General features: G+C 30.7%; 2 protein-coding genes across 2 annotated transcripts; both read left to right on the top strand.

Moving 5' to 3' along the window:
• The first annotated feature begins 4,211 nt into the window (after positions 1-4,211).
• Positions 4,212-7,322, top strand: LOC122595967 (GDSL esterase/lipase At5g45670-like). The gene is made up of 5 exons (XM_043768453.1): positions 4,212-4,541; positions 6,015-6,139; positions 6,268-6,513; positions 6,612-6,867; positions 6,991-7,322. The coding sequence occupies exons 1-5, from the start codon at positions 4,286-4,288 to the stop codon at positions 7,212-7,214; spliced, it is 1,107 nt and encodes a 368-aa protein (XP_043624388.1). The 5' UTR covers positions 4,212-4,285; the 3' UTR covers positions 7,215-7,322.
• A 10,588-nt stretch (positions 7,323-17,910) lies between these two features.
• LOC122595968 (GDSL esterase/lipase At1g29660-like) lies at positions 17,911-20,235 on the top strand. The gene is made up of 5 exons (XM_043768454.1): positions 17,911-18,172; positions 18,274-18,398; positions 18,641-18,886; positions 19,457-19,715; positions 20,007-20,235. Exons 1-5 carry the CDS (start codon positions 17,929-17,931, stop codon positions 20,228-20,230), a joined length of 1,098 nt encoding a protein of 365 aa, XP_043624389.1. The 5' UTR covers positions 17,911-17,928; the 3' UTR covers positions 20,231-20,235.
• Positions 20,236-20,874: the final 639 nt, after the last annotated feature.

The raw sequence follows: 20,874 nt of genomic DNA, 5'->3' as shown, positions 1-20,874 counted from the left end.
AATACCCTTAAATTCCAACTACTCATTTTTTTTTTTCTTCTCAAATCTCAACCACTCATTTTTTTTTCTCTCTCCATAAATCATTTAATTCCTCTAATTTATTTAAAATCTTTTATCTCAAAAACCGTATATTAATAAATTATAAAAACTGTATGGGTGTTCTAAAAATTCCATGCTCTTTCATTATAGATGTCATTCGATATACTTTCGACGAATTTTTAAATCCGAGTACGTAGCCCGTACGGCAAATACCATTGGCTATTACACTCTATGACTTATCACCTCCTATGACCTATCACCCACCATCTCACCGCCACATTGCACGAGTACTATTGCTCGCTTTATAAAATTAGTTTTGATTATTTTCTTTGCAACAAGAGTATCCAAATAGATATATTGTTGAACATAACCACTTAAGTAGTTTGAGGTGATTCTGGAAGCATTAACATGTAAGAGTGCCTATATCTTAGCTCCATCATATTCCGTTTATTCCAATACTCGATGCAATTGTTGTTGAATATGGCACGAAAAATATTCTAATGGTAAGAATGCTTTTCAATAACTATTTGACATAAATTTTCTTTCATTATTCTTTCATTGAAGACATAAATTTTCTTTCATTAATCTTTCTTTGAAGATGTTCTCTTAACAAAAAGTAGATAAGTAATTGCTCAGTGCCGCCTTCCGCGGGTTTTGAGCCCCAATATCTCGACGGTGTATGGGGGAGGTTAAGATGTAGGCGGACCTTACCTCTACTTAAGTAGAGAGGCTGCTTCCAGTTTCTACCTAAATGGTAAGAAAGGCCTTCCAACCTCATTTCTCCTGACCAATTCATATAATAGCTACCTAACATGCATTAGTTACCAATTCAACTTATTTTGAGAAATTTAATTCGCTTTTTATTTTTTATTTTAATAAAACTAGTTTCAATTTCATCTATGACTGATTTTTGTTGTTGACAGATATAGATTAAATATCACAACGAAGAATCTTTTAGTTATTTGATTAAGATATAATTGGTTTATTTAGCTTAGTAAATAGTAAATTGGGCATTATCTACAATTTTACATGCAAATGCAACTAAAATTAACGAAAGGTATGCGCTAAAATCAGTACTTAGAATTTTAAAAGAATATGTTTGGGCCTTATCTCGGTCCAATATAGTCTCAATTAAATATCAGGCCCAGCTGAAACATATAGAGTAGAGTCACTAGACTACTAGCTAATAAATTCAGTTGAGCCGTAATTACCAATTAGGTCCATGTACTTCTTACCCTGATTTAGGACAAATTTGATCCCCGGTTCCCGAGTTCAAAAATTTATAGTAACCCACCTAAATTTGTTAGTCTCTCCTCAATTAAATTTTTGCATTACTCCAACCGAATTTATCAACCCTTATCACCCAATCATCTTGTTTTGAGAAATCAAATTTAATGACAAACAGATTTACTCTTACAGGTTTTACTGGATTATTAGTTGAGTATTTCACTGAATTCATATCATGTTTATTTTAACACTTGAGTTGTAATTACCATCTTGGTCTATGTACATCTTGGTCTATATTATTTTCGACCAACAATTCAACAAATAAAGTCTAAAATTTTGTTGTATCGTTTTTATAATATGTTTAAAGTCAATAACTATGTTAAAGATGCATATTGATATCTACTAGTATTAGTTTATTGCTTTGTCACTGTTAAGCAAACAACAGGTTAGATGAGTTGTGAAGTCAAACATATAAATGTCAACCATTAATTGGTTGTAAGATTTGAACAAGTCAATCGAGAATAAAAGGAAAAAGAAGATTGCAATGGGCTGGATTTCGTCATAAATACAAGTCGGTGATAATGATATTGGGTTTGACTTTTATAGATTGGGCTAGTTGGATGCAAATTAAATTGTAGCCTTGTGCTATACACTAAAAAGAAACGTCAAACCAGCTTATGGATCCGAAAGGTTTTTAATGCATTTACCAATATTTTTATATATAATTTGAAAAATACTATTATATCATTGAACTCTTGATTACCTTAATCTAAATTGTGATAATTGTAACCAAAACAATACCTACTTGGCTACTTTAGTTTTGTCATGGTAGTTCATGGCTAACTAAATTGTACGGGCTCCGCTTTTAATTGTTTTTTAAAGAGAAGTAGAGGTCGTGGAGGTGATTTACAGTACGAGATCCCTCTTAGCCGCACGAGTTTCGCCCTCAAAGATGATGGTGATTGGATACAGAGATGGTGGTGGTGGAGATCATGGTGGCTACAATCGTCGGGGAAAGAGATAAATCACATCAACCTTAACCATTGAAAAAATGATCTAATCGCTAATTTTCAAACGAACAATGTTAACCTTTTTATGTAAGACACAATGAGAAATCATGATACACATTTTTATGATCATACAGAGCCTTTATTGAACAGATGAAAAAAATCAACACTGCAACATTAATTCCTAGGGTCCCAAAACCCATGTTACTTCCATACATAACTTGTCGGCTTATCAAGCAAGGCTCCACTTATGTGAGCCCAACACAACCAATGATTGAAACTATTATCACTATTTTCTCATGATTTATTGCTAGTTATCCCGTTTGATTACATAGACTTGAAGTTTTATTTATGGCTTAAAATCAAGGTATCGCTCGGCATTTTAGAAGATTAGAGGCCATCTACAACGAGAAGTTAACTAACTATTATTTGGTTTCTTCTAAAATGATGTTGTAGAAAAGTAAAACTAAAAGTTATGTTATTAATTAAAGAGTCTTGATTCGATCTAGCTAGTTTTTTTTTTTTTTTCTTTTTTTTTAGTGAAATGCGTACGATTCAGACGTGTTGGAGACAATTTTAACAAGAGATTTTCTGCACCTCCAATCTCATCCTCATAGAAAATTCCCTTTAGATAAGAACCCCAAGACTCGAACTTGAGACCTAGAGCAAACTTACCCCCGGGACCCACATAGTGGATTTAGGAGATACCCCTGGCCACTGGGTTTAAGCAAGTGGTTAGCTAGTATTACAATCATGTAATAAGTGTGAATATATAATCAAATACCTTTATTCAAGAGAATTGACATTTATACCATAGATATTTGTATATTTACCACACAGTAAAATTATTAACGCACACTATATAAATGAATAAAACATGTGTGATACATAATTAAAAAAATTATGATACAATAAATTACCACTTCCTAGCTTTTGTTTAATCTCCCCCAATGTATTGTTTGGAATAAGTAAAGGAATAATGATTTTAGTCACTATACACGACTATACTATATTACGTATTCAATTATAATAGTATTTATTATATTTTTTAACTTTTAATTTTTAAACCTGGATGTACTTAATCAATTAAAATTAACAACCTAATAGGATAGAGATCTTTTCAATTTCAAGTTAGGAGTAACTTGAAGGATAAAGTTGATATAATATCGACCTTTAATTAAAACTAAAGATCAATATTCAAAAATGATAATTGAATCTTGACTTTAATCCAAATGTTAATAATCTTTTAACTTTACCCCCAAATAACTTGAAGGAATTCTCACCCTAACTAATATATACTAACAACTTAACATTTGACTGAGACCTCGGATATCAATTGTATATAGTCAGATACATTTTAAAGCCATTAATCCTTATATATTACGAGTATATAGTAAAAAACTTACGTACTCTTGTTCACAAGTTAAAAAAACTAATGTAATAATAGTAGGTTACCTTATGAGTATTAGCAAGTGTCGCCCGTTATTGAAGGGTGAGAACCTACTCAGACCAGAATAGTAGGTTATCTTAACTGACCTCTTACGCTCGTGCTGAATAGGCGTCGAAAGAAAAACCTTATAGGCACCTATCGAATGACATTAACCATGTTTGAACCCCCGCCTCCTAGATGAAATCTATAGTATCCCACCTAGTTAAACTGAACTAATATCATGATCGACAACTAATGTAATAATCTAAGGCAACTATTCAAATGTTTTGTAAAAATGTTTCTTGCTCACTGTTGAAACAACCCACACTATGCCCGCGTGAAATTAATAAATGTTTATCCATCATCTAACTTCCCAACTGTAAAACGATCATAAAGACAATGTAAAGACTTGGTCCTCTTCATTTCTCAATCTTTAAACACTCTCGCGCAAACTTGTGTATATATACACAACAAACTTGAAATTAATATATATCATTGCACACTCTACCTTTTCTTGTTACCTTTTGCTCTTAATTACACCTATTTCTTTTTCATTCACTTTTGCAATTTCGCATTTACAAATATGGCAAGTGAGCAAAAAAGATGGTTTGTTATGCAAGTAATAGTAACACTTTTAGTATTGAAAATGGTTTCTTTTGGTGTTAATGGTGACCCTCAAGTTCCATGTTACTTCATTTTCGGTGATTCTTTGGTCGATAATGGGAATAATAATCGTATCGCGTCATTAGCTAGAGCAAATTATCTTCCTTATGGTATTGATTTTCCGGATGGCCCGACTGGACGCTTTAGCAATGGCAAAACAGTTGTTGATACTGTTGGTAAGCTTATTAGTCTTTACTTTTATTGCTCTTGTGTTAGCTTTAATTATATATAGCAAATGTATGTTTGTACTTTGTACAGGTTACTTAATTTAAATATTTCTAATAAAGTTTAGACAATGCTAGCTAGGAATAATTAATTAGAGAAGGTACTTAGACCTATCAAACTCTTTTCTGGTTCCATCGTTTTAGGCATACCTTAAAATCAGTATAACTATGTAGAAGCCAATAATTGTACTTTTTCTATTATAGCTCAGTGGTTAAGCACCATCATTACATGCTGTAGGTCTCAATAAAATGTCGTGCAGAGGGGCAGTGTTTTATCCCAATTAAATGTCGTGTCTTCGGGCGGTTTAGTTGAGAGTTTCTCCTCCTACTAGGTATTGAGGGTGAGGGGGCTCTCTAGCCGGACTCGGTTAAGACAACGTAAGCTAGAAGTCCTCTGTTGCGAGCAAATGATCCACACCTTTCAAAAAAAAAATGTAGAAGCCAATAATTAACCAGTACTCCCCATCCAACTACGAGTATTATTTTTAAGTATTTATTAACTAACTCTGTAAGTTTGGATTTATTTTAACATACAATAATGTTAAAAACCTAAGTAACATTCGAATTATATGGGTGCTCCTACTAGCTATAAGTGTATAAGCTTATACTTTCTCATGAGGTTATTATTGAAAGTTTGGTCGGTATTACTCCAAAAGACCAAAACTAATGTCTAAAACACGAATTATATATAATATAGGGGTGATGATAATCGTCACAATAAATTTTTATCATAAACAACGATCATTATTGTTCTGCATTTGTTGTATATGGTACGAATTTGATATAAATTTATCATCATCGAGTGTGGTCCATGCACGTCTTCAATAATGCATTTAAGTTGTATAAATATATATTTCATGCAATGTTTGTGATATAAGATTTGAAGTATATATCATTTCTAAGTGTAATAAAATTTATCTCTTATGCCTTTTCACGAGAGTTATTATCTTTACAAAAGGTAGTCTAGTACGTACGTGTGTTTGATATTATTCTTTTGCTCTATCACGAGATTTATTTGTGCTATATATATAGAGAACTTCAATGAATGATAAATTGATAATCATAATACTTGTCTTACATAATTTTAGATTCAAAAAACGAATTAAGATCATTCGTGTACGTGTTTTGTAAGTAATACACTAATATATACTAGTATTATTTAGGATGTTTTGCTAATAATCATAAGACACATTCTTAACTAATTGAATATAGCTAACTTCTAGTAAATGTCATACATCGAGAACTATATTATTGGTCAATTGAGGTTACGTAACTTGCTTTTTAATAATTTTCAAACGTCATATATATACAATATTTTTCTGTAACTTAACCATAGCCTTATTAAGAGCTATCTTTAGCCAACTTTATTTATTTATTTCTTGTCAATCTCAATCTCTAAGCAAATCCTTAATCCTCCATCTACAGCTGAGCTTCTGGGATTCGATTCTTATATCACTCCATATGCAAATGCAAGGGGTCGTGACATACTTAACGGTGTGAATTATGCCTCAGCAGCAGCTGGAATCAGAGACGAAACTGGACAACAATTGGTACACATTTTCTTAAAAATTTAGAGTTACATTTCTCAAAAATGACCAAACACTAATCATTCAATCACTCCAATTTTCCCCCCAAAAAAAAAAACTCATCTTATAGTTTTCGATACATTATGTTACAGGGTGCACGAATTAGCTTTGGTGGGCAAGTAAACAATTACAAAAATACGGTTTCACGAGTTGTGGATATACTTGGAGATGAAGATTCAGCAGCAAATTATCTTAGACAATGCATATATTCGGTTGGGTTAGGAAGCAATGATTACCTTAATAACTATTTCATGCCTAATTACTACCAAACTAGCAATCAATATACACCGGAACAATATGCCTCGGTTCTCATTCAACAATATTCTGAACTCCTGAGAGTAAGTATATACATGTGTTAATCATCGACAAATGATATGAACGATTTTTTTTATTTTTGATATACTAAGAAAATGAAAATGATTTTGGGATATTTCAGGAATTGTATAACTATGGTGCAAGGAAATTTGTGTTGAATGGGATAGGACAAATTGGGTGTAGTCCAAATGCATTGGCTCAAAACAGCGAAGATGGATCCACTTGCGTCGAAAAGATCAATTCCGCAAACCAAATGTTCAACAACCAGCTGAAATCTCTTGTTGATAACGCAAACAGAGATTTACCGGATGCTAAATTTATTTACATCAACAATTATGACATTTTCCAGGACCTGATCAATAGTCCCCAATCTTATGGTATATATTTCAACTATTTCATTCCACTATATTCCTATAAATTCTGAGAACCAAACAGACCCCTAAATATTATATCCGTGATATCTAAAGAAATATTGTTTGTGTTTGTTTAAACATGTGTAGGTTTCACAGTCACGAATGCCGGATGTTGTGGAGTGGGAAAGAACAATGGGCAAATCACTTGTCTACCTGGTCAAACACCTTGTCAAAATAGAAATGAGCATCTATTTTGGGATGCTTTTCACCCTAGTGAAGCCGCGAATGTGATTGTTGGTAGGAGATCTTACAGTGCCCAGGCATCCTCGGACGCTTATCCTATGGATATTCGTCAATTGGCTCAGCTTTAGACGTATTTATTCTTGTTGGATGTGTACTACTTTGTATCGATTTTGTGTTTGATGATTGTTTTTTTGTCGCGATTATTATGAAAAATGTACTTAATATATTTTTTTAATTATATTAATGAAATATGAACAATAAGGTTTCTAAGTAAAAGTAGGTGTTTAATCCATGTTACTAAATCTGCTACTATTTGTGTAAGAGCCTAAGAGGGGTGTTTGTCATTTTGTTCTCAAAATGAAATTTGCCAAACAATCTTCCAAACACAATTCCAAACTCCCCTTAAAATCCTTGTTACAAACTTACAATGGTAAAACTTATGGCGATTGATGTCCTATGGATTGGAGGTTGGAGGTAGCCTGTTCTGACAATCTGACCCACGACGAAATGTCTGAACCAGTGGAACCCGGCCCATTTAAGTGTCTTGTTTTGCCTTGTAGCTGGATTAGTTTTTGGGCCCAATTCAGAAGGACAAACGCCTTCTACTATTATGCCCATAGTTTATTTTAGTGTTCGCTCGATAATTTGGTTTGCTTTTGCAGTCCAAATAATCTCGTACCATGACGTATCTGAAATAGTACTAATTAATGAAACAAAAATATCCAGCAGTCCAGGCCTCCCAGCCAAAATTTAGTATTCCTTCTCTTTTCTTTATAGGACAAATGCATACTATATATACCCGAATACACCTTCAAAAGTTATAAATATCACAAATATCCCCAAATAAAAAACTTAAATAACACCCAATAATTTCATTTGGTATAAATTAGACAATTATACCCTTTAATTGACCTGCTAGTGATTATTGGGCTACTAATTGGTACTAATTAACTGGTCCATATAGGTAAAAGATGGTAAAATCAGTCAGTCAAATAAAGTCATAATAACTTAAATTGACACACACAAAAAAAGAAGTTTTAATTACTATACTGGATAATAGAAAAAATTATTTTGTTATTTTATGACTTTTACTCTTTAAATAATGATGAAAAATCAAGCTTATGGTTTGTAAAATGGTACACATATAAGAATTACATCATGTGACGTCACCATTACTATCGATTGTAAAGATAAAAGATGGTAAAAAATTATTTCTAACCAAACAAATAAAGTCACTATTTATTTGTAAGTGTGAAAATCTGATTATGTTTTAGAAAAGTTTAGTTCTAAAAGAAGGCTATGCTATTCAAAGTAGATATCATGAAGAAACATATTTGGTGACTAGTTCTAAAAGAAAACTAGTTCTAAAAGTTGGAAATATCTTTTCTCGCTTTTTAACTACCACAGCAAGTACCCGCGTGTTTTGGCGGTGAGATGGTGGGGTGATAGGTCATAAAGTGTGATAGGTCATAGAAGGTGATAGGTCATAGAGTGTAATAGCCAAATGTCTTAGCCGTACGGGCTCCACCCTTAAATTTAAAAATTCGTCGAAAGTATATCGAATGACATCTCTAATGAAAGAGCATGAAATTTTAAGAACACCTATATAATTTTTATGATTTATTGATGTACGGTTTTTGAGATAAAAGATTTTGAATGAATTGGGAGAATAAATGATTTATGGAGGAGAGAGAAAAAAAATGATTGGTTGAAATTTAAGAAGAGATAAAGGGTAATATAGTTATTTTAGGTAAATATATAATATACAGGAGGCATTATAGAGAAGTAAATATTGAAACTTAAATTTAGACAGAGACTTTTTGCTTTATAATATAGTATAGACAAGAGCAAGTACCCGTGCGTTGCGGCGGTGAGAAGGTGGGGGTGATAGGTCCTAGAGTGTGATAGCCAAATGACTTAGCCGTATGGGTTTCGCTCTCGGATTTAAAAATTCATCGAAAGTATATCGAATGACATCTCTAATGAAAGAGCATGAAATTTTAAAAACACCCATATAATTTTTATAATTTATCGATGTACGGCTTTTGAGATAAAAGATTTTGAATGAATTGCATGAAGAAATGATTTATGGAGGAGAGAGAAAAAAATGATTGGTTGAGATTTGAGGAGAGAGAAAGGGTGTTAGGTAGATATAGAATTAATATATGGACATTTTGGAAAAGTAAATATTGAAACTTAAAATGTAAACAATGGAGATATGTTTTATAATATTGTATAGATATAGATAAGAGCTCTGGGTATAAACATTTTGGGTGGATAAAGGCTTGTCCAAGTTCTACTCGAGTATCGGTTCTTGTTAATGATAGCTAGAGGTGCACAATAAAACCGGTTAACCGAACCGATTCGAAAGTTAACTTATAATCGTAACCGGTTAGTAACTGATACAGTACAAGCCGATTATAGGTTAGAAAAAACCGCCGGTTAGTAATCGATTTGCACTTTCAAAACCAAAAACCGATTCCTAATCGGTTAACCGATAATCGGTTTTTATTTTTAGTTTTAACCGGTTAATCGATTAATTATATAGAATTAGGATTGTTTTCTATTTTATACTTACCACTCACCACTTACGGGGTGATATATATATATATATATATACATACATCGAGATATAAAAAGAAAAATGAAGTCACATAGATCTGGAAAGAAAGAAAAAAACATCGGAGACCGGAGAAAGAACCAACTGATCACCTCTTCAAGATCATCAAAAATATTACGTACTGTGTGGCTGTGTGGCTGTGTGTGTATGTGTGTTCCACTAACCGCCCAGTCATATATATATATATATACATCGATATATGTGGCGGCCATGAGGGGTAGATGATGATGAAGGGAAGTGGTGTTATCAGTGGTGTTTGTGGGTAGATCCGAACGGAACAACTTGTTTTATGTTGAAAAAGAAAACCCCTTTTGGCTTATATATTATTGATAGTGGGCGGTTAAAAAAATAACCTATTAGGTTAAGCGGTATCGGTTAACCGGTTATTATTAACCGAAACCGATTACACCGGTTATAGTTTTTTAAAACCCAAACCGGTTATTAACCGGTACTGGTTAACCGTAATTGGTTTTTTTTTATAAAAATAACCAGAATCGGTTACTAAAAAAAATAACCGAAATCGATTAACTGGTATTTGCACCTCTAATGACAGCTCAACTACGGAATTTTCTTTGGGTCGTGTCTTGCCAAGGAGACTCATTGGCTCATTTTCAAAGAAATTAATTTTTGTGATATGTGTTTATCCTATATATCTAACTTATGCGGATGATGTGATAGTTTTAGATAGAGGCGGAGCTAGGATTTCACGTTGAGGGGGCTCAACTGTATTTTTTTTTTCCAATCGTTGTATACAATATAATGTGAAAGACATAATCATTTAATAAAATGTTAGTACTTTAGAATTTTATTGCGATGGTTTACTTTTATGGATCAAATGTAAAGGTTTTACTTGAACTATCATCGCTAGAAATCATACATTTATAGATTGGGGGTGGCTTCCTTAAAAAAAAACATTTGTAATAATTGGCTATGAACTAGATTTGCAATAAAAAACATGAATGGTTGGTGAGGGCTAAACACCCCTAGTCCTCCTACTAGCTTCACCCATGGTTTTAGGTGATTGGTTTCATTTGAATTTCACTAATATTCTAGATGTTTTCAGTTATTTTTTAGCTTTGTAAATGTAAATAGGTTTCAATGTTAGAAAACTTGCTGTGTCGTGTTTGATTGTTATTACGTTATTTATTTCATTATTTTCCATACAAAATTTTGCATATAAGAATAAACAAACCTGCATATTTTTTCAATAAATAATTATTATTAGCAAAACTTTTTTCTTAAATATATATCCGGCCGGTTAGCTATATAAAATAATAAAATTGTACGAGCATGGTACCCGCGCAATGCGGCGGCGAGCCGACGATGAAGGTGGTGACATCTATTGATGTAGGTAAAAGTATTTGATTTAAAGGGTTTAGTAAAGTTATTTTATAATATAATTAACTAATGGTATAATTTAATATTAAGGGTTGATGGTAATTCAATTCATTAAGGGTATTTTGGTCAATTTGCATGTCCTATTTTTGTAAACTTTTAACATAGGGATTATAATATTTATATAGTAGTATAAATATAGAAGTATAGATAGTACTATTAGTTTCGAGTGCTTTTGTCCATCTGGTGAACCGTTATTAACGAGGTGGGCTATTGCAGGTTAGATATATGATAAGAACATTAACATGTCTATCTATAATATAATTAAAAGAGAGGATTAAGTGTACACTTTGACACCTCTTATCTTTTTCCTTTAGCATAATATTATCTCCTTATTAATCCTTTATTTTTTTAAATATGTATTTAATAAAAAATGGTCATCCTTTAATACAAAAAATCTTTATTATTATTATCTATATATATACCACCTAGAAAAAACCCTAACATATTTTTCAAATTATATACTCTACACTTTTTGTTTCTCCTTTTTACTTAACTAAAAAGTTAAACTAAAATCAATATTTATATGAATTTAATTTTTATATGTTATCTTCTTTAGCTTTACTATTGATTAAGTTGTGATATTGGTCATACACTTTTTGTTTCTCTTTTTATTTAACTAAAGTTGAAAAAAAAGGGTAAACTGAAATTAATATTTATATGGAGTTGATTTTTATATGTTTCTTCTTTAACTTTCGTATTTATTAAGTTGTGATATTGGTCATACACTTTTTGTTTTTCTTTTTATTTAACTAAAGTTGAGAAAAAAAAGGGTAGATTGAAATCAATATTTATATGGAGTTAATTTTCATATGTTTTTTTAGCTTTCGTATTCATTAAGTTGTGATATTGGTCACACACTTTTTGTTTCACAATTATTATAAGATTTATATATCTTGAGATTACCCGTCCAATGGACGGCTCTGAGCACTAGTAATATAACTAAAAGAAGGGGTTGGGGGTACATTTGGCACCCCTAATCCCCCTCCTTTAGCTTAATACTCCCTACTCATTAATCCTCTATTTTTTTAAATATCTATTTAATAAAAAATATCTAACCTTTATTATAAAAATTTTATAAAAAAAATCTTTATTATTATTATTATTATCTGTCTGCTTTTTTTTTTTCTCTTTTTATTTAACTAAAGTTGAAAAAAAAAGCATAAACTTGAATTAATATTTATATGCAGTTAATTTTCATATGTTGTTTTTTTAGCTTTCGTATTGATTAAGTTGTGATATTGGTCATACATTTTTTGTTTCTATTTTTAATTAACTAAAGTTGGAAAAAAAAAAGGTAAACTGAAATCAATATTTATATGATGTTAATTTTCATATATTTCTTCTTTAGTTTTTGTATTCATTAAATTGTGATATTGATAATACACTTTTTATTTCACAATTATTATATAATTTTTATATTTTGAAATTACTCGTCTAATTGACAGATCTGGGACTAAGTAATTATATATTTGTTGGTCACGGCATGTGAGCTGTTAAGTTGCTCGATGGTAATAAAGTCATGCATATCACACTTTCTTAATGATTTGTTGAATTGTGATAATCAAGCATCTATATTTACACGGTAATGGACCGACATTGTTATAATATATGAATTAGAAACATCAAACATTTATTAACGATTTGAAAGAACAAAAATAAACATGTGTTAGAAGTAAATATATATAATTTAATTTAACAACAATAATAATGAAATGGGATACTTCTTATTAACAACTTTAATTAAATGTTTGGACCTTTTGAGATCATCGATCATAATATATATGAATACAAGTTTTTGTGATCTAGAACTTTACAAGGTTTCCATTCAATAATTATACTTATATTATACAAATTGGTGATCATGTCTTAGTTATTAACAATTTTAACTTGAAGAAAAGTGAAAGCAACTATTATATTATATTATATACTATAATAAATGAATAGGTTGTAAATAGTAACTCGCCACGTTCATACCATTATTTGGACTTTGCTAAATCGTATATTTTATTAATTTAACGAGTTATTAATATATCAAGTGCTAATTTATAATATTTCTCTTAATTTGGGACTTGACAAAATATTAATTTCATCGAGGTATAGTATTAATTTATCGGGTATTAATTTATACATGTTTTACAGTAATAATATATTTAGATAATGATTATTAGGATTTTATTTACAATTAAAGTAAAAGATGACATAAGCGAGAGTTAATTAAATAAAATTGAGTGATTTGATTGGTTAATAAATCATTAGTTATATATTATACTAAATGAATAGGTTGTGAATAGTTATATATTATTACATGTTCTACAGTAATAATATATTAAGATTAAGATATTTAAATTATATATTATATATTATTATATATTAAGATTAAGATATTCAAATTATATATTATATATTATATATTATTATATGTTATACTAAATGAATAGGTTGTGAATAGTAACTTGCCTGCGTGGCGAGTTACTATTCGTCCATACTATAAACCGCACCATTATTCGGATTTTTTCAAATCGCATCCTGTTTGGGTTTTTGAATACGAGTTACTTCTTGGTTTTTTCATATGTTTTTTCTTTCGGCTTTTCAAATAATTATATTAAACACGTCTATTTTTTTTTATAACAATATTCAAATTTTACCACATTGGAGCACTTAAGGTTTAAAATTACGGGTTAGTTTTTGGTTTCTTACATATATTTTTTTCTTTTGGGTTTTCAAATAGTATATCAAAACTATATTTTTGTGCTATTGCCTTTGAATAATATCTATATCATATGTCAAAAGTTTTAACAAACAGATATAGCGATACATTATCACAAAACATAATCGTTTATAGATTTTCAATTAATTATAAATGTTTATTAATTTTTTTGTGGTATTGTCTTTGAATGTGTATAGATTTTATATGTGAAAGTTTTTAGCAAACATAAATGATTAATAACAAAAAGTAATCGAATTAATTGAAACCGCACAATGCGTGAACGGAAACTATTGTGGTTGATATGATGAACTTTTAAACAAACATATCCATGACAGAATGTTTATTAATTTAACGAAAGTATACTAAATAACACAATCGTTTCAACATGACAGCTTAAAATTTCCTAGTTGGAAAGAAGCTAGTAGTAATTGGTAAAAAGGTTTCCTGTGCATTTATGTGATTATGTCTACTACATTATTACATAATACAAAAATAGGGGACAATCAAATGAGAACCCCTTAAAATGAAAACATACTAAAAACTTCATTTTATTTTATTAAAAGTCTAAAACTAATATAGTGTATAATAAATTATCATTATTTAGTGTTTAACAACACATTGATCTGTTAAAATCGAGAAAATCATATTTTTTTTGTTTTGGACATCCATCTTGGATGCATATTCATCAAAATAGATGTACAAAATAAAAGCCGTGATTGTTTTGATTTTGAATGATCAATGTGTTGTTAAACACTTAAATAATGATAATTAGTTATACACTATATTAGTTTTATGGACTTTCAATTCATCAAAATGACATTTTTAAGTTCTCAGCGTATTCTTAATTTAAGGGTATTTTCACTTAAAAACCATATCATCTTTCACATGAAAAATTAACCGGCGACCGCCATCCACAATCAATACAAAGTTAAGATGATATTTTAACCAAACCGAATTTTATGAAGTTATATATATATATATATATATATATATATATATATAAAAGTTAATTTTGTGAGTATAAACATACCGTCTTTTCAAAAATCAACTAAAAGTTAATGATATGTGGTGCTGCCACTTTGATTCGTTTAAAATTTTAACATTTATTTCTAAAATTTGATAATTTGGTTTATCTCTTGATCGAATCATAAAACACACAAATCAATCAACTAAATTTATTCGTTTCCACACGTTCTCAGGTACCACATGTTATTTACGATATAAGTTTTGCACTGAACGATTATTGAACGGTTATGGATACGAAAGATATATCATTATCCAAACATATAAGTAGTTGATAAATAGTTGATTGGTAGTCTATGACAGTATGTGCTACAGTATGATACATGTATGTCTAGTGATTGTGTGTTTATTCTTGATTTCTTTGGATCTATAGTTACTTATGCATTCTTGAGTTTTTAAAAAAAGTAAAAATAGTTTGGATAAGAAAAAAAATTAACTTATATACATGAATAAAGACATTTTTGAGTTTAAAGAAAAATCAAATAAAGGAAAAATAAGTGGAGAGGTAAATATATTTTTGAGTTAAAAGGAAAATAAAAGAAAGGATAAAAAGATTTATTTTACATATATAACTTTATAGTCATTAAAACTTATATATAACTTTGAGAGGCACATTAGTAAATTTGTGGCTTTTTCTTACAAATCATGCAAAAGATGGCAGAAAAATTTAGGGTTCAAAAACCTCTCACTTTTTCTTTTTTTCACTTTCTTTTGTTTTAATAAAAAACTCAAAAATATAAAAATAAAAGTTTAAGTTCTTATTCTTTCCTTTTTTATTCCTTCAAAACAAAAGAAAGTGAAAGAAAGGAAAGGAAAACACTGTTTTCTACTATTCTATGAAAAATTAGAAAACACTATTTTATTGTTTTTCATTTTCTAAAGTTTGAAAACCTCAAATTGTAGTCTATTTTCCAAGTTTTGAACACGTTTTTTAAAATATTTATTTGTTTTCCAAGAAACTTCTCTCATTTCTAAAAAATTAGAAATGAAAAACTAAAAAATATTTTTAACAACTAAACGCGACCTTAGATATTTATTAACGGAATACACTCAAATGCCGACTTTAATTCATAGGAGCGAGTATTCAAGGCTTTTAACTAGCCATCTTTCGTGAATAAGGCTTTGTGGGATGTTACGTCTTCCTAGGACAACATATTATATATGAGGCTGCGTATACCAAGGCGTTTATTTAGCTGGAGGGTAGCGAAATTAAGCTTTATGAGAAAATCAACGAAGTTTCTATGATTTTCTACCTTTGCTTAGTTTTGGTGTATGTCTATCATCTACCGGTGTATATAGTTTGATTTAGCTAGTATTTGTACTTTTGTATTGAAATGGATAAAATATAAAAAACTTTATATGGAGGGGTCAAATTAAATTCTTATTAAAAATTTTAATATAATTTGTAAACTGACATACAAGTTTAGACATAGTAGTAAGACATTAAGGAAATCATATCCTCTAATAATAGCAAACGAAATGAACCGTAAAAAATTAGAATAACAATAGGGGAAGAAGAAATTCAAAAAACACAGTTCATAATCTGTTACATATAATTCTAGCGAATGGGAAAAAAGTACACGGATCCATCTAAAATGAATGGTTAGATCATAAGCTCAGGTTATTAAGATCAATGGTTTGAAATATATAGCTCGTATTGTCACCCTTCCAAAACAATAAGAAAAATTTATTCACAACAGAACATATATAAACATCATAAAAATTTGATCAGCTCAACCCTAAATCTATATGAGAAAACTCATCTCCTCTCCCTTGAACAACACTTCTCCAAAATCTAGTCCACCAAAATCCCCAAATCCCACCTCCCCAACCAAGTTTAAAATGGTTTTTTTCTCAAAGCAAAAAGGGTATGTTCTACAGCTTGGCCAAATCCCAGCCATTCCAAACACCCATCACCCCCGACCTAATCCCAAAAGCCCCCAAATCCCGATTGACTAAAACTGTTCCAAAATCTCAAGTGGTAGTCTCTACTTCAAAATCCCAAGCGTCTATCACTAAAAGTGTTACAAAATCACAAACTGCAAGAAATTCATAAAATACATCTCCTAATCCGTTACATATAATTCTAGCCGATGGGAGAAGAGTACACAGATCCATCTAAAATGAATGGTTAGATCATAAGCTCAGGTTATAAAGATCAACGGTTGGAAATATAGCTCGTATCGTCACCCCCAAAAAACAAGAAGAAATTTTCTTCACAAAAGAACCTATATAAACATTTTAAAAATTTGATCTGTTCACCCCTAAATATAGTACCATTGCAAATTTCTAATTATGAGAAAACTCATCTCATCTCCCTCTAACAACATTTCTTCAAAACCCAATCAACCAAAATCCCCAAATCCTACCTCCCCGACCAAGTTCAAAATTTGTTTTTTATTAAAGCAAAAAATGTATGTCATACAACCCGGCCAAATCCTTGCCATTTCAACACCCATCGCCCCCGACCTAAGCCCAAAAGCCCCCAAATCCCGACTGACTAAAACTATTCCAAAATCTCAAGTGGTTGTTTCTAGTTCAAAATCCCAAGCGTCTGTCACTAAAAGTGTTAAGTTACTATTGCTAATAAGGTGGTAAATTAAACAAAACATTGATGATCCCAGTTTAAAAAGTCCGCCTCCCTTTGGTCTCTAGCAATTAAGATCCGTCTCATGGCCTTATAGCTTCAATCTACAACTCGTAGGGTACCAACAACAAATTTATTATACTTCTAAACTATTCCAGTCAATTAATCTTAAAATCATTCATGTTAGAGATTGGATTATGAACTTCAATTCAAAATATTAAATTCTCTGTGATATGAGCTAATCCAACGTTAATAGACCTTAATATATTGTGGGTCAGGTTGACTAGTGTCTCTAATAAAAAGATGTCTTCTGTAAAAAAGGGAAAAATAAATCGTTGGTAATTATACTACGGTGTATAATACTTAGTTAAAGGTTGTTATTTTTAGAGTACCACCAAACCTACCTAGCTAGACACCATAACGTTTGCTCAACTTCAAAACTATATAAATAATACACATTTTTAATCTTTACATACAACACATCAAATCCTAATCATCCCCAATATAATGGCATACATTCACGAAGTTTGTATGATCATATTGTTTTATGGTCTAACAATCTTACCAACTTGGGTAGTTGGAAAACAAGTAGTACCATGTTATTTCATTTTTGGAGACTCTTTAATTGACAACGGAAACAACAACAAATTAGTTACTTTTGCCAAAGCTATTTATCTTCCTCACGGTATTGATTACAGCTCCGGACCAACCGGAAGGTTTTGTAACGGCCGGACTTATGCTGATTTTATCGGTCTCTCCCTCTGACCCTATTATAAGTTACATAATTTTTATCCAATATTGTTACATATGTATGTATGTCGTTAATGTGACACATTTCCCATGCACTTGCAGCTGAAAATTTGGGATTTACTAGTCGGATTCCCCCATTTGCGTTTCCAAATGGATCCGATATACTACTTGGACTAAATTATGCCTCGGCTGCAGCAGGCATTCGTGACGAGACTGGACAACATCTGGTAATGATTTAAATTCATATTTCACTTCAACAAAAATTCAAACCTTTTCACACCTTTTTCTTGATGTCTATTACTAAAGATATGATATTCAAAGTTAGTGTACTATTGTAAAAAAAAAATAGATTTTCACACCCATATATGGACATAAACAATTAATAACAAGATTTGCTTACGTATACTTTAAAGTTGTTATACTAATACAAATGTAGTATATATATGTAATGTAATTGTTATACATGCAGGGAGATCGGATAACCTTTAATCAACAACTGATAAATCACCAAATGACAATGTCTAGTATCAGAAAAATTCTCGGAGGGCCTGATTTGGCATCAAGACATCTAAATAAGTGCATATATAGTGTCGGATTTGGCAGTAACGATTACCTTAACAACTATTATATACCAGCAGTATACGAAACCAGCAACTTGTTTACGCTTGAAGAATTCACGGACGCCCTTATTCAACAATATAGAAGCCAGATTTTGGTGAGTACGTTTTACTTAATATCTCAGTTCTTAGTATTTTTATTTTTTTTTTGTAACTTTTTTAAAAAATACTCCTATTTCATAATGATAAAAAGTTATGTTTGGTTGTTAGAGTCTTAGAGAGTATTCAAAATTTTGAGATCTAACGTTATAAAAAAATTGCTGTAAAATTTTTTTTTTTTTTTATGTTATACAAAAAAATTACCGTACTACATTTGATGTTTACTGTTAGGGATGTAATTATAAAATATTAAAATAGAAACAACAACCGTAACATGGACTCCAGCCCAAATCATATATCTAAAGATTTATTCGGTATTTCTTATAACTTTGGGCCTCATTCGTAACATGGACTCCGGCCCGAACTAACAAAATTAAATCCTAACAGTCATACACAATTAATTAAATTTCAAAAGATTTCATTATGTTGACATTAAAAGAGTCCGTTTATATATTTTGTAGAGTTTTTTTTATTTATTAAAAGTTGCTACTATTCCAACACTCACCTCCTTATAAATACAAAATGGAAGGATGTATGACTAATGTTTGTTCTATCAATTTCAATACAAGACATTGTACAACTACGGAGCAAGGAAGTTTGTTATGCACGGTTTGGGTCCGGTCGGTTGTACCCCATACGAAATGGCGCGTCACTCTGAGAATGACACTTGTGTTGAATACATTGATATAGGAATTCGACTATTCAATCGCAATCTCATATCACTAGTTTATGATCTTAACAATGACATGAGGCTACAAGATGCGAAATTTATCTATTTAAACTTCTACGATATGAGCATGGAAGCCATCCATCAGCCTTCACATTTTGGTAAAACCTCAACTTTCTTATATCCACATACATCAATACTTGTGTGTCATGTATTCTCTTAACACATACTTTAGTTTAAGGTCTTTCTGTAAGAAGTATTTCTATCTTCAGATAGAGATATGACTGTTTACATCTCACCTTTACCATCCTTGACAGAACTGAATATTGTTTTTGGTGTTGTCTCATTTTGTAATGAAATTTTCGCTTTTATATTAAGCTTTATTTTAGCTCTTTTTTCATAAAAACCATTTGAATTACATATATATTGACTCATCGTTTTTGTTTGTATAGGATTTAAAGTGGTGAATAGTGCATGTTGTGGAACGGGTGTGGACAATGGAGGTCTCTCATGTCTACCATTTGAAGTACCATGTCTTAATAGGAATGAATATTTCTTTTGGGATGCATATCATTCTACAGAAGCTGCTAACAAGATAGCTGCCACAAGAACATATCTATCAACTAATCCCTCTGATGTTTTTCCCATAGACATTTATCACTTGGCTCAACTATAGTTGTGATCAATTAGCATGGTGTCCGGATTTATACTAAATAAGGATATTTGTGGTACCTTACAAAGACGAATTCTTACTATAAGGTTCGATGATATATATAACTTCTCAGGCCAAAGTTTAACAATTAATTATTAAATTTTTGTGTATTCGTTTTAAAATTTTGAACACTTTAATGAGATAACCTTTAAACTTTGAGGATACTAAGTTAGTGTTTCAAATTTCATAACCTATAATATAACTAAAAAACACTAGGAAAGCAGGAGCTCGGGTATTGAGATATTCCGTCAAGAGAAAGGAAATATATTGAAACTAAAGCTAAAAAACATATCCTCTAAAACCACCCGGCTATCGAATGGACTTGAAGACTAGTATAAAGATATATTGCCAATCCAACTCAACTCGTAATATATCCAGAAAAGAGATGTCCAACGATTTTATATCTTTCTCATTGTTGTCACAATAATAATGTACCAACAGTTCTACTTTTTCCTATCCATAAAATTTGAACGCTAGGCTCCAAAACAAAGTAATAGATGAATCACAATTTAAAATACCATAAATTTTTGCACCCAAGATGAGCGCATACACAACCGAAGTACCATCTAAATTCTGCTGCAAAACTTCACATTTTTTCGCTTACAAAA

The sequence above is a fragment of the Erigeron canadensis genome, chromosome 4, assembly GCF_010389155.1.
Source record: "Erigeron canadensis isolate Cc75 chromosome 4, C_canadensis_v1, whole genome shotgun sequence".
Taxonomy (NCBI): domain Eukaryota; kingdom Viridiplantae; phylum Streptophyta; class Magnoliopsida; order Asterales; family Asteraceae; genus Erigeron; species Erigeron canadensis.
The sequence above is the reverse complement of the archived record's forward strand: the minus strand, read 5'-3'. Positions and strand labels throughout refer to the sequence as shown.

What these genes read in the sequence shown, in the direction of transcription:
- LOC122595967 (XM_043768453.1), top strand. Translation starts at nt 4,286, where the DNA reads ATGGCAAGTGAGCAAAAAAGATGGTTTGTTATGCAAGTAATAGTAACA. An exon ending in AACAGTTGTTGATACTGTTG is followed by an intron (nt 4,542 to 6,014) that starts GTAAGCTTATTA and finishes CTCCATCTACAG; the next exon opens with CTGAGCTTCTGGGATTCGAT. An exon ending in CAATAGTCCCCAATCTTATG is followed by an intron (nt 6,868 to 6,990) that starts GTATATATTTCA and finishes AAACATGTGTAG; the next exon opens with GTTTCACAGTCACGAATGCC.
- LOC122595968 (XM_043768454.1), top strand. Translation starts at nt 17,929, where the DNA reads ATGGCATACATTCACGAAGTTTGTATGATCATATTGTTTTATGGTCTA. An exon ending in ACGAGACTGGACAACATCTG is followed by an intron (nt 18,399 to 18,640) that starts GTAATGATTTAA and finishes TTATACATGCAG; the next exon opens with GGAGATCGGATAACCTTTAA. An exon ending in CCATCAGCCTTCACATTTTG is followed by an intron (nt 19,716 to 20,006) that starts GTAAAACCTCAA and finishes TTGTTTGTATAG; the next exon opens with GATTTAAAGTGGTGAATAGT.